Source organism: Bubalus kerabau, chromosome X (assembly GCF_029407905.1).
Source record: "Bubalus kerabau isolate K-KA32 ecotype Philippines breed swamp buffalo chromosome X, PCC_UOA_SB_1v2, whole genome shotgun sequence".
NCBI classification, from domain to species: domain Eukaryota; kingdom Metazoa; phylum Chordata; class Mammalia; order Artiodactyla; family Bovidae; genus Bubalus; species Bubalus kerabau.
The window spans coordinates 128,387,875-128,402,596 of NC_073647.1; the positions used below are offsets into that span (position 1 = coordinate 128,387,875).

Below are 14,722 nucleotides of genomic sequence, written 5' to 3' on the forward strand. Positions count from 1 at the left end.
TATATATACTGATACATATGGAGGAACTCAGTTGGAATGTTATCTTTCATATATATATATGAAAGTGAAAGTTGCTCAGTCATTTCTGACTCTCTGAGACCCCATGAACTATACAGTCCATGGAATTCTCCAGGCCAGAATACTGGAGTGGGTAGCCTTTCCCTTCTCCAGGGAATCTTCCCAACCCAGGGATCGAACCCAGGTCTCCCACATTGTAGGCAGATTCTTTACGAGCTGGGCCATAAGAGAAGTCCATATATATATATATATATATATATATATATATATATATATAGTTGGCTTCATTCTCTTTGGTATTTTGGTAAAAGCAGTATTAAAGTCAGTTTTAAAACAAAATACAAATACTAACTTCTAGTCTGATGCTTTCTAAGCTTGCCTGATCATGAGCATTAGAAAATTTGTTAAAAATGTTGATTCTCAGTCCTCCTTAGAGCCCATTCACTCTAAAGTGAGGCAAAAGAATCAGTTGAATCTTACTAGAGTCAATTTTGGGAAAAGATTAATTTAGCTCATCTACATCATCTTCTCATTTTATAGGTGAGAAATTTTAAGCACAAAGAAGTTAAATAAGTTCTCTCTCTTAAATCACTTCTCTGTCTTTTCTGTTTCTAAAATATACACCTCAATTTTGACACTGCACAGCATGAGATTACAAGTATAAATAGCCATCAGTGTCTTAAATACATTTTCAAAATTCAGAATTATATTGGTTACTCGTGGCACTCATATATTGGTGTACGTAAACCCAGGAACACTGAAATGACTCCATCTAAGCTCTTAACTAGTGAAGCAAACCCATAATCAAGATTTTCACTTGAAATATTTTTGGTATCGAAAAATGAAACACATTTCTTGTTAAATTGCTCTCTGTAAAGCCTAACACATTAGAGATTTATATCTAATAACATCTTGTTTTATTTCTAAAAGTGCCTTGGTTGGTTTTTTAAAATTACCCATAAAAGGAATGCACAGTACTGGAGGAACTCAGGATTGTTCCATTTGTTCCTTCAGGCAACACTGCAGGACTTGGAGCAGAGGCGCCCCCAGTTGGAAGAACTCATTACTGCTGCCCAGAATTTGAAAAACAAGACCAGCAATCAAGAGGCCAGGACCATCATTACTGATCGAAGTAAGTCTTTCTTTTAACAGGCATGTGAAACTTAGGGAAAGATGTATGAAAAGCTTCTGTGATGACTTAAGTTCATACACCTCCATTATGTTTATAAAAATATTGAGACTATTGTAACTAAGGTTTTTCAGTCCATAATGTTATCTTTCAATAACCGAATGTAATTCCAGGAAATAGATAAAAGATAAAATTCATCAACCCAGATTTATGTCATTGCAAAGCATGGGGTGGGGAGCATGGGTGTGGCAGAACATCCCCTCCTCCTCAGTTGTCATGTATCTGGGCTGGCATCCACGGAGATGCCGTTCTCTCCCTCATATCCTTGGTTGTTGGTTCAAGCAGGTGGTTTATTCCAGGACTGTTTTTTTCTTTCCTGTCTGCAGTGGCACTTTCAGATCTGGATGTCTCTCTGCTGCTTGGTTGCCCTCATTGTGTAATATCAGAGATCTTTGTACCATTCCTCATGCCACACTGCAGGGGAGGTAGTGGGAACTTTGAGAGGTTCTTTAAGGTCTACCTGACTAGACATTGCACATACTCTCTTTACACAGGATGCTTCAGAGTGACTGTGCATGGGGTCAGAAAGAGGGCTAGAGAGGAAAGAGAGTGAAGGAAACTGCTCTCCATCATATTTTTTTCAAAGGCTCTTCTTAGAAATAAGGCTGAGGTCACCTCAGTTAGCAAAGTCTCTTGGCTCTCCCTGGGTTTCTGCCCTTCCTTCCCCCTCTCTTCCTTCCAGGGATACATACTGATACTAAATTTTCTTACTTCCCCTGCAATGCCCCTTATGTCCCTCCGCACATCCGGAGGAGTGTTTTCTAGTGCAGGAGGAGGGGAAAACCTTTGTTTAATCATTCTTTTTTTCCTTCCAAAGCTTTGTCTTACACCAGGCCTAGGCTTTTGAAACTTAAAAACCAAGAGTCTATCTCTTCATAATATACATTCTGTTGTGTCAACACTTCCCTAAAGAAGCAGAAAACAGAGTGTCTGGCTGCCAATATGTTGGGGGAGGGGAAAGAGTAACAAGAATTAAAAGTTCTGGTTAATATTTTGAAAGAAACATTTAATATTCAGAAAATATTACTCATGCTTGCATTTATTAGGTAAATAGTGTTAATAGCTATTATTTTGTTGAATACCTCCCATGTATCAGGCAGTATATGAGATGTGTATGTGTATGTATAAAATCTTTACAAAATCCTGTTGGCTAAATTTCATAATCCCCATATTATAGATGAGGAAATGGTTTCAGAGAATGATTAATCAAATTGTTCATGCTAACAAAACAAGCAAAGAGCAGATCTTGGAATTTGCAAATGTCTCTTTCTGGCTTAGAAGTGTGTTCCTTTTAAAATGTTTACCACTTCACATCTTGTTTTGTTGTTTTTGTTAATGACTTTAATCACTAGGACTAGGACTAAAGACTATTTCAATCTGCAATTATGGATGTTTAGATTCACTTCCTGAAGACATTTCCTCTTTGAGTTGTAGTGAATATTAATTAAAATAGACTCTTCTTGATTTTGAAATTTTAACTCTTTATTGTTGATCAAACAATGTATTTGGATATATGCTGATGTATTATTAGGTGCCAGTAGCCACTATAACGGGCTCCCCAGGTAGCTCAACAGTAAAGAATCCACCTGCCAAGCAGGTGATGGGGGTTCTATCCCTGGGTCAGAAAGATCATCTGGAGAAGGAAATGACAACCCACTCCAGTATTCTTGCCTGGGAAATCCTGTGGACAAAGGAACCTGGTGGGCTACCATGCATGGGGTTACAAAGAGTTGGACATGGCTTAGGGACTAACCAGCAGCAGCAGCCACTACAGCAAGTAAGGTAAATCTTAGTAGCTTAGAACAGTAGAAGTTGACTTTTTTATTCTGGTGTATTCCACAGTAAGCAGCCCATAATGAATTCATTCAGGGACCCAAACCCCTTCTAACATAGAACATCAAAGTGTTATGCATTTAATCGGGCAGGTGAGGAACCAGTATTGACCATTGAAATTTACTATGAGCCATGCCTGGAAGTCGTACACATTACTTTCTCCATAATCTGTTGGCTGGAATTTGTCACAGGGCCACATCTAACTGCAAGGGAAACTGGAAAATATTATCCAACGTTGAGTCCAGGAAAAAGAACAATTAATTTAGTAAGAAGCTAGTCAGTCTCTTGCACAGCTAGTTTGGATAGGAAGAATGTGCTTAAGTTCTATAATTATGTGTAATGTATAGGATGTCATTTCTATAACCAGCCATACAAGAGCAAAATTGCCTTGTAATGACCAACATAGATAGCTGTCCAACTGACAGAGTGTTCCTCCCTCATAGTGAAACCATAAGGCTTCCCTCACCAGGCTGAGACACACAGGCCCAAAAGAGTGAATCTTAATGAATGAATTATGAGACTGAATCCCCACTACACAGTTAAGTACTCTGTTTCTTGCCTGAGAAATATGGAAATTTGGCTAAGATGTTTATGAAAATCTGAACATACTATATAGAAAGTCATTTGTTATTTTCCTAATGAAAAATAACTTCATTTTTCTCCCTAAGAGGAAAATAACACTAATCTCTTTTATAGTATCCATTCAGCTTTGTCTAAACAGTTTCCATTATCCCTTGCAATCTTTTTTAGATCTTATATTACACTTTTTCATGATGTAGATTAGCACTGAGTGACCAGAGGGCAGGTTTGTGTATCTCTGCTAATATCCAGTGATTTGAATAGTTCTGCTTTTCTTAGCTTTTGTCTTTTAGAAATGAATACCTTTATGAATATTTTCAGCATAGTGGAAAGATTCCAACCCAAATGGTCCAATAAAGCATTTTCTTAACAGCAAGTGCCTGTTGAGACTTGTCATGTTGCTTATTAAGAGCCTAAACCAGAATCTTAGTTCTAAATATTCCTGGAGCCTCTATTGCTGGTACCAGGATAATTCTGACAAGATATGTTTATCTAAACAATGTCATTTGCAGCCTTGCTATACTTCAGTTTATCTCTCCATTTGAAATCAATAAAATGGGATGGAAATTCAATACTCATAAAGTTTCAATCGTGTTCAAAATAGAATTTTTCTTGGTATAGATTTGGTTTTCAGGGAATGCGTAGAAATAAAATACTAGCTCATAAAAGTGTATTTTCTTATTTGAATATTTCACTATTCCCTTTTTATTGCCCTGAAGCTTCTAGAAATACTTAAAAAGGAATCAGCTAAGTAAAGAAAAATATTCAATAAGTATATAATACTATATTGAAACACGCGTCCCTCCTTGGTAAATCCCAGTTCATAACTTTGAACAGTTGGGAAAATCTATGCATAGTTATTACATTCTGTCAGGAGAAAAGGCCAGTAAAAAGCAATTCTTCTCTCCTGGTAATACCCATGCTAAAATCTCAAGTTAATTGGGTCTGCATAATACCAGCCATGTTTCACTCTATAAAACTGTTTCCATGGTATCTGTTGTTTTCAGGTGATTATATTGATGGAAATCATGTTGTAATAATCAAGGTGAAAGTTTAAATTTCATTCTAAAAGCAGTCAGGTGAAAAATTCCCCTCGCTCTGTCTGATGTTTAAACTGCTCATTTTCCATGACTCCTTTGGTTGCTGAATGTGTCAACCATTCCTGGTCATTTTCTTCTGCAGAAGCGCTAGGTCAGGAGACTACAAACAGATAAGAAGAATCTAAAATTGCTCCCTTGGAGGTTTCTGAAATGTGCAAAACTCATGTGCATATCTGTTACTACTGCAAATCTTAGTACCATAGTACCTCTCATAACAATGAGGAGGATATGGAAAAAAAGAACTGCTCTTTTACTGTTCTGTTTATTCCTTAAATAATATTGATGAACATGGTTTATCTGACATTTGTATTTGAGAACTTTGCTTTTATACTTCTCCTTCCATAACCCCCACCATTGCCATTTTAAAGATCTATGGCAGCGGTCCCCAACCTATGTAGTACTAGGGACCAGTTTCATGGAAGACAGTTTTTCCACAAACATTGCTGGGTGGGATGGTTTCAGGATGATTCAAGTGCATTACATTTATTGCACTCTCTATTTCTATTATTATTACCTCAGCTCCACCTCAGATCATCAGACATTAGGTTCTGGAGGTTAGGGACCCATGATCTATGGCAATAGCACATCCAGGTATTAAGGGCAAGCTGCCTGGGCTGGCCACTTACTACCTTTGTGACCCTGAACAAACAACTATAATCTCAGTAAACTATCGGATCTCAGTTTTCTCCTCTATAAAATAAGATTACTTCTGTCTACTTCAAGGTTAGGAGAATTAAATGTGGTATTACATGAAGAGCACTTAGATCCCAAACATAGTAAGAGCTCAGTGAATGTTATCTCTTGTTTTAATTATAATCTGATCGGGTTGTTTTTGTTGTTGTTGTTGTTGTGACTTTATTTTTTTATTTTTTTATGTTTTATTTTATTTTTTAAATTTACAATATTGTATTGGTTTTGCCATATATCAACATGAATCTGCCACAGGTATACACGTGTTCCCCATCCTGAACCCTCCTCCCTCCTCCATCCCCGTTGAATGCTTAGGGGAAAACATTTAAAGTATTTAATAATCTCTTGCTCAGATGGTAAAGAGTCTGCCTGCAGCACCGGAGACCCAGGTTCCACCTCTGTGTTGGGAAGATCACCTGGAGAAGGAAATGGCAACCCACTCCAGTATTCTTGCCTGGAAAATCCCATGGGTGGAGGAGCCTACAGGTTATAGTCCATGGGGCTGCAGAGTCGGATACAACTGAGCCACTTCACTTTCTTTACAAACTGTCTGATTTTTTTACTACCTTTCTTTTTATATATATATATATATATACATTTATATATTTCAATTAGAGGCTAATTACTTTATAATATTGTATTGGTTTTGCCATACATTAACATGAATCCACCACAGGTGTACATGTGTTCCCCCATCCTGACCCCCCCTCCCACCTCCCTCCCCATACCATCCCTCTGAGTCATCCCAGTGCACCAGCCCCAAGCATCCTGTATTGTGCATCGAACCTGTACTGGCAATTCCTTTCACATATGATATTATACATGTTTCAATGTCATTCTCCCAAATCATCCCACCCTCACCCTCTCCCACAGAGTCCAAAAGACTGTTCTATACATCTGTGTCTCTTTTGCTGTCTCACTTATAGGGTTATCATTACCATCTTTCTAAATTCCATATATATGCGTTAGTATACTATATTGGTATTTTTCTTTCTGGCTTACTTCACTCTGTATAATAGGCTCCAGTTTCATCCACCTCATTAGAACTGATTCAAATGTATTCTTTTTAATGGCTGAGTAATACTCCATTGTGTATATGTACCACTGCTTTCTTATCCATTCATCTGCTGATGGACATCTAGGTTGCTTCCATGTCCTGGCTATTATAAACAGTGCTGCGATGAACATTGGGGTACACGTGTCTCTTTCAATTCTAGTTTCCTCGGTGTGTATGCCCAGCAGTGGGATTGCTGGATCATAAGGCCGTTCTATTTCCAGTTTTTTAAGGAATCTCCACACTGTTCACCATAGTGGCTGTACTAGTTTGCATTCCCACCAACAGTGTAAGAATGTTCCCTTTTCTCCACACCCTTTCCAGCATTTATTGCTTGTAGACTTTTGGATTGCAGCCATTCTGACTGGCTTGAAATGGTACCTCATTGTGGTTTTGATTTGCATTTCTCTGGTAATGAGTGATGTTGAGCATCTTTTCATGTGTTTGTTAGCCATCTGTATGTCTTCTTTGGAGAAATGTCTATTTAGTTCTTTGGCCCATTTTCTGATTGGGTCATTTATTTTTCTGGAATTGAGCTGCAGGAGTTGTTTGTATATTTTTGAGATTAATTCTTTGTCAGTTGCTTCATTTGCTATTATTTTCTCCCATTCTGAAAGCTGTCTTTTCACCTTGATTACAGTTTCCTTTGTTGTGCAGAAGCTTTTAATTTTAATTAGGTCCCATTTGTTTATATTTTCTTTTATTTCCAGTATTCTGGGAGGTGGGCCATAGAGGATCCTGCTGTGATTTATGTCAGAGAGTGTTTTGCCTACATTCTCCTCTAGGAGTTTTATAGTTTCTGGTCTTACGTTTAGGTCTTTAATCCATTTTGAGTTTATTTTTGTGTATGGTGTTAGAAAGTATTCTAGTTTCATTCTTTTACAAGTGGTTGACCAGTTTTCCCAGCACCACTTGTTAAAGAGATTGTCTTTTCTCCATTGTATATTCTTGCCTCCTTTGTCAAAGATAAGGTGTCCATAGGTGTGTGGATTTATCTCTGGGCTTTTTATTTTGTTCCATTGATCTATGTTTCTGTCTTTGTGCCAGTACCATACTGTCTTGATGACTGTGGCTTTGTAGTAGAGCCTGAAGTCAGGCAGGTTGATTCCTCCAGTTCCATTCTTCTTTCTCAAGATCGCTTTGGCTATTCAAGGTTTTTTGTATTTCCATACAAATTGTGAAATTATTTGTTCTAGCTCTGTGAAGAATACCATTGGTAGCTTGATAGGGATTGCATTGAATCTATAGATTGCTTTGGGTAGTATACTCATTTTCACTGTATTGATTCTTCCAATCCATGAACATGGTATATTTCTCCATCTATTGGTGTCCTCTTTGATTTCTTTCACCAGTGTTTTATAGTTTTCTATATATAGGTCTTTTGTTTCTTTAGGTAGATATATTCCTAAGTATTTTATTCTTTCCGTTGCAATGGTGAATGGAATTGTTTCCTTAATTTCTCTTTCTGTTTTCTCATTATTAGTGTATAGGAATGAAAGGGATTTCTGTGTGTTGATTTTGTATCCTGTACCTTTACTATATTCATTGATTAGCTCTAGTAATTTTCTGGTGGAGTCTTTAGGGTTTTCTATGTAGAGGATCATGTCATCTGCAAACAGTGAGAGTTTTACTTCTTTTCCATTCTGGATTCCTTTTATTTCTTTTTCTGCTCTGATTGCTGTGGCCAAAACTTCCAAAACTATGTTGAATAGTAGTGGTGAAAGTGGGCACCCTTGTCTTGTTCCTGACTTTAGAGGAAATGCTTTCAATTTTTCACCATTGAGGATAATGTTTGCTGTGGGTTTGTCATATATAGCTTTTATTATGTTGAGATATGTTCCTTCTATTCCTACTTTCTGGAGAGTTTTTATCATAAATTGGTGTTAAATTTTGTCAAAGGCTTTCTCTGCATCTATTGAGATAATCATACAGCTTTTATTTTTCAATTTGTTAATGTGGTGTATTACATTGATTTGCAGATATTGAAGAATCCTTGCATCCCTGGGATAAAGCCCACTTGGTCATGATGTATGATCTTTTTAATGTGTTGTTGGATTCTGACTGCTTGAATTTTGTTAAGGATTTTTGCATCTACCTTTCTTTTTTAAAAATGGAGAAAGAGTTTTAGAAGATCAAAAGAAGAAAGTTGCTTTGGAAAAGATGGAATAATCTATATAAATAGAATTAAACAAATATTTGAGAAAACCTTTATGTGAGTGATAATACAAAAAGCAAGGCAATTTATGTAAGCTATTTCAATATTTACTCTAACCTTAGGAGGTGGGTTTTATTATAGAGACAGAAAACTGAAGCTCAGAGAGCTTAAGTAACATGCCTACAGTCTTAATAAGATGTCATGTGAGGGACTAGGATTTAAACTGATGTCTATATAATTCTGAAACCTAAGGCACATCAAATAGTAAAGGCTTTCTAGTCAAAAAATACAAAGAAATATTTGCTTGAAAACTTAAAATATTAGGAGTAACCTCAGTTTTCTATAATCTGTATATAGTGTTTTACTTCTCCTATTTATATTGTTCTCTTCTATGCATTTGCGTGTCTAATTATAGAATTGTCACTTACACATCTTGGAAATGTACACAGTACTAGTTGTTCAATCTTGACCAAGTAAATTCTCTTCTCTAAGCCATGGTTCTGTCATCTGTCATGTGGGGTTAATAATAATACTTAAGCTAGTAGGGTGATTATAAAGATAAAATTATGTGATGTTACTCAACTGAAGACCTGGCATATACTAGATGCTCATTAAATGGTAGATACACTCAAGATGAGATGAATTTGATGCAGAAAAACTGGAGCTGGGAGAATATGTAGGGGAAACCATAAGTGAAAGTGAAAGTTGCTCAGACATGTCCCACTCTTTGCAACCCCATGGAATTCTCCAGGCCAGAATACTGGAGTGAGTAATCTTTCCCTTCTCCAGAGGATCTTCCCAACCCAGGGTTCCAACCCAGGGTTCCCACATTGTGGGCTGACAGATACCAGCTGAGCCACAAGGGAAGCGCAAGAATACTGGAGTGGGTAGCCTATGCCTTCTCCAGTGGATCTTCCTGACTCAGGAATCAAACTGGGTTTGATTCCTGGGTCAGGAATCTCCCGCATTGCAGGCGGATTCTTTACCAACTGAGCTATCAGGGAAGCCCTAGGAACTTCAAAACAAAATACCAAGTCTTAAGAGAGAGTTGTTTCTTTCAAATTGTTTTCCCAGCTAAGACTTTTGCAAAGTGGTCCAGATTGACTTTGTATAGATTTTAAGAGAATGAATTTGTATCACATTACTTAAAGAGCTGGTGTACAGGGCTGTAGAGAGGCAAATGCTCTACTGTACAAGAATGAAAATATACTCACAGGATTTTTGAATTAAGTGACAATTTTATAGCAGCTTTGTCAACCCATCATTCATTGCTGCAGCCAAATGTAAGAAATCCTTCATGGTGAAATAAAAAGACTTTGTTATTCTCCACATTTTTATGAAATCTCTATTGCTAATGAAATGCCAGCCAATATCTTCCTCTCAGGTATTGTCTAATAGAGAGTTGCTTATTTTAGAAGAAGTGGATTCAAGCATATCAATTTCCTTCTTTTGACATCCAGTACTTGCTGTCAACTGTGTATAACTATTACAAGCAGCTCTCAAAATTCACACCCACCAGGATGCCACTGGCAACCAAGGAATTCAGTTCAGTAAATATTTGAATGCTTACTCTGCGTTAGTTAACATCAGAGGTAATGGAGGGGCTATAGGGAGGAATGATTCAGCATTTGTCTTAAAAGAACTCAAAATCAAATATGGGTATTTGGACAAGTGTATCTGGGCAAGGCAATCTAGGGTAAGAACTTCAGTAGAGAAGTATTACGAGATGCAGAGAGATCACACAAGAAAAAGGGAAATTGGATCTGAACGAGAGGGTCTTGGCATGCTACCTGGAGGTTAAATTTTGTCTAAAAATTCTACATTTGATTAAGATTTTGAGAAGAGGAAGAAGCTGGAGAGGGAAGAGTATATCAGGAAAGAATGATAAGAGAATATGTAATTAGACTTACTTGGTTAGCTATGGTATGATGGATGAATTTATAGGAGTATAGGTGTGTATATGTGTGAGCACAAAGTTCGGGGAGGATAAGGCAGTAGACAAAGTCCGTGAGAACAGTTAGGAGCCACGAGAGCCTGAGCTAGACAGGGGCAGTGGAGTGAAAAGAAAGAACTGAATTAAGATATCCTGTCGACCTAGCATTAACAGAATTAGGACACTGATTCGATGTCTGAAGATCTAAGAGAGTGCTTGCCTTGAAAGATTTTGAGATTCGGTGCTTCGAAAAATGGTAATATCATAACCAGAGAGAACTCAGGAAAAGGAGTTGATTATGGGTGATAAAATAATGCGCTTAAGATATAGCTGATGACCAGAATGAGAAATAGTTGAAAAACAAGAGGAGGCTTCAGGAATGAAGTTATTTCTAGACAGATTTGGAAGTTACCTGGAGTGAATAAGCTTACATAGAGATAGGGTGCTGAGTGAAGAGCAAAGCAGACCTAAGGAAGAGCTTGAAACTTGGTTTACATGTAAGGGATGTAAGAAGAGTTAGCACCGCTCCCCAGACCCCCCACCAGTGGCAACTTGACATACATTGATGAATTAGTATATAAGCTTTTCACTATATTTTGTTTTCTGTATCTTCTGAAGTCCAACTTGTCTAATAGTAAAAGTTTTGGTGCAGTGGACCTTGATGTTATACCAAGGGTTAAACAAAATAGCACTTGCTCAATCCTACTACAAAATAGGATTTTAATACATATTCTATATTGTTATTATTAATCCTTTCTTCCAGTGTTGTTGTTTGCTAGGAGTTCAGTTCAGTTCAGTTGCTCAGTCGTGTCTGACTCTCTGCAACCCCATGAATCGCAGCACACCAGGCCTCCCTGTTCATCACCAACTCCAAGAGTTCACCCGAACTCTTGTGCATAGAGTCGGTGATGCCATCCAGCCATCTCATCCTCTGTCATCCCCTTCTCCTCCTGCCCCCAATCCCTCCCAGCATCAGAGTCTTTTCCAATGAGTCAACTCTTGGCATGAGGTGGCCAAAGTATTGGAGTTTCAGCCTCAGCATCAGTCCTTCCAATGAACACCCAGGACTGGTCTCCTTTAGGATGGACTGGTTGGATCTCCTTGTAGTCCAAGGGACTTGCAAGAGTCTTCTCCAGCACCACAGTTCAAAAGCATCAATTCTTCAGTGCTCAGCTTTCTTCACAGTCCAACTCTCACATCCATACATGACCACTGGAAAAACCATAGCCTTGACTAGACGACGTACCTTTGTTGGCAAAGTAATGTCTCTGCTTTTTAATATGCTATCTTAGTTAGTCTTAGTCACTGTCATGCCCGACTCCTTGCAACCCCATGAACTGCAGCCCACCAGGCTCCTCTGTCCATGAGATTTTCCAGGAAAAGATACTGAGTGTGTTGCCATTTCCTTCTCCAGGAGATCTTCCCAACCCAGAGATCGAACCTTGGTCTCCTGCACTGCAGGCAGATTCTTTACCAACTGAGCTACAAGGGAAGCCATCTAGGTTGGTCATAACTTTCCTTCCAAGGAGTAAGCGTCTTTTAATTTCATGGCTGCAATCACCATCTGCAGTGATTTGGAAGCCCAAAAAATAAAGTCTGACAGTTTCCACTGTTTCCCCATCTATTTCCCATGAAGTGATGGGACCGGATGCCATGATCTTAATTTTCTGAATATTGAGCTTTAAGCCAACTTTTTCACTCTCCTCTTTCACTTTCATCAAGAGGATCTTTAGTTCTTCTTCTCTTTCTGCCATAAAGGTGGTATCATCTGCATATCTGAGGTTATTGATATTTCTCCCAGCAATCTTGATTCCAGCTTGTGCTTCTTCCAGCCCAGCATTTCTCATGATGTACTCTGCATATAAGTTAAATAACAGGGTGACTATATACAGCCTTGACATACTCCTTTTCCTATTTGGAACCAGTCTGTCGTTCCATGTCCAGTTCTAACTGTTGCTTCCTGACCTGCATATAGGTTTCTCAAGAGGTAGGTCAGGTGGTCTGGTATTCCCATCTCTTTCAGAATTTTCCACAGTTTGTGGTGATCCACACAGTCAAAGGCTTTGGCATAGTCAATGAAGCAGAAATAGATGTTTTTCTGGAACTCTCTTGCTTTTTCGATGATCGAACAGATGTTGGCAAATTGATCTCTGGTTCCTCTGCCTTTTCTAAAACCAGCTTGAATATCTGGAAGTTCATGGTTCATGTATTGCTAAAGCCTGGCTTGGAGAATTTTGAGCATTACTTTACTAGCGTGTGAGATGAGTGCAATTGTGTGGCAGTTTGAGCAATCTTTGGCATTGCCTTTCTTTGGGATTGGAATGAAAACTGACCTTTTCCAGTCCTGTGGCCACTGCTGAGTTTTCCACATTTGCTGGCATATTGAGTGCAGCACTTTCACAGCATCATCTTTCAGGATTTGAAATAGCTCAACTGGAATTCCATCACCTCCACTAGCTTTGTTCGTAGTGATGCTTTCTAAGACCCACTTGACTTCACATTCCAGGATGTCTGGCTCTAGGTGAATGATCTCACCATCGTGATTATCTGGGTTATGAAGATCTTTTTTGTATGGTTCTTCTGTGTTTTTGCCACCTCTTCTTAATATCTTCTGCTTCTGTTAGGTCCATACCATTTCTGTCCTTTATTGAGCCCATCTTTGCATGAAATGTTCCCTTGGTATCTCTAATTTTTAGAAGAGATCTACTCTTTCCCATTCTGTTGTTTTCCTCTATTTCTTTGCATTGATCGCTGAGGAAGGCTTTCTTATCTCTCCTTGCTATTCTTTGGAACTCTGCATTCAAATAGGAATATCTTTCCTTTTCTCCTTTGCTTTTTGCTTTTCTTGCTAGGAGTAGTGAGTTTATTAATCAGCACTCACTCTCTCTACATATATATATATATATATATATGTATATATACACACACACACACAGACATATACACACACATATCTCTAGAGAGATTCATACATATTGATTTTTATATATTTATTTAAATGCACACACATTAAGAGAAAAAGAGTGAGAGATTTGAAGGAATTGGCTCATGCCACTGTGAAAACTGGGGTGTCTGAAATCTTCAGGGCACTCTAGCCAGATGGATAGTCAGAGAAGAGTTGGTACTACAGTCTTGAGTCCAAAGGCCATTTGTAGGCCAAAGTTTTTTCTTTTTCTAGGCACTGTAGTCTTTTCTCTTAAGGATTTCAGCTGACTGGATAAGGCCCTCCATGATTATGGGGGCTGATCTGTATTACTCAAAGTCTGCAGATTTAAATGTTAATCATATCTAAAATGCACCTTTATAAAAACCCCTAGGCTGATGTGTAAACAAACAACTGGGTATCATCGTCTAGCCAAGTTGACACACAAAATTAACTATCACAGTGAGGCTCATTTTGCCATGTGTTTCTTCATATATAAATTTAATTATTTATTTAATTATTTTTTGTATGCAGTTTATAGGGTACCTGGAAATATATATTAAATAATGAAAATGATCTTTAACATCTTAATGAATTTCAGAGCTCAATTTCAGTAATTGCAATTCAGACATTACAATTTTTACCTGCAAAAAACAAGTGTATGTGTTTTTTTCTTTATTGTGTGAAACTAATACTGAACATCTATCATGAAATAATTCTATTTTAATGTATCTCATTTTTTAAATTTTATAAGAGAATTAATATAAAAATATATTTGAATAGACTTTAAAATCAAATTAATTGCCATGACTATATTTAATCATTAGTCTTTCATGTATATGTGTAATCAGAAAAATAAATATACTCTATTTAAACTGATGTAGCTACAATTATGAACATAAGTACCATTTTCTACTAACTGCTTATTTTTTCATTATGTTTCCTTCTAAGGAAAAAGATTTAGATTAGCAAGTGTTCCATTCATCTACTCTAAAAGCTAAATGTAATGAATGTAACTATAAATGAGTAGGCTCCTCTGTCCATGAAATTCTCCAGGTGAGAATAGTGGAGTGGGTAGCCATTCCCTTCTCCAGAGGATCTTCCCAACCCAGGGATCAAACCTGGGTCTCCTACATTGTAGGCAGATTCTTTACCATCTGAGCCACCAGAGGAATTCCAGATTTTCATACACTAACATTTTCATCTTATGGCCTAATAGGGCATTGCAACTGAAAACCTAAATTTCTT

At 37.7% G+C, this 14,722-nt stretch overlaps 1 protein-coding gene across 6 annotated transcripts in view; it reads left to right on the forward strand.

Moving 5' to 3' along the window:
* Nucleotides 1–14,722, forward strand: part of DMD (dystrophin) — a 2,389,494-nt gene that overhangs the window by 1,733,538 nt on the left and 641,234 nt on the right. For all 6 annotated transcript variants that reach the window (XM_055564496.1, XM_055564495.1, XM_055564498.1 and 3 more), the window contains one exon: nucleotides 1,033–1,150. In XM_055564496.1, coding sequence (XP_055420471.1) covers nucleotides 1,033–1,150 — 118 coding nt within the window. The remainder of the gene's footprint in view (nucleotides 1–1,032; nucleotides 1,151–14,722) is intronic.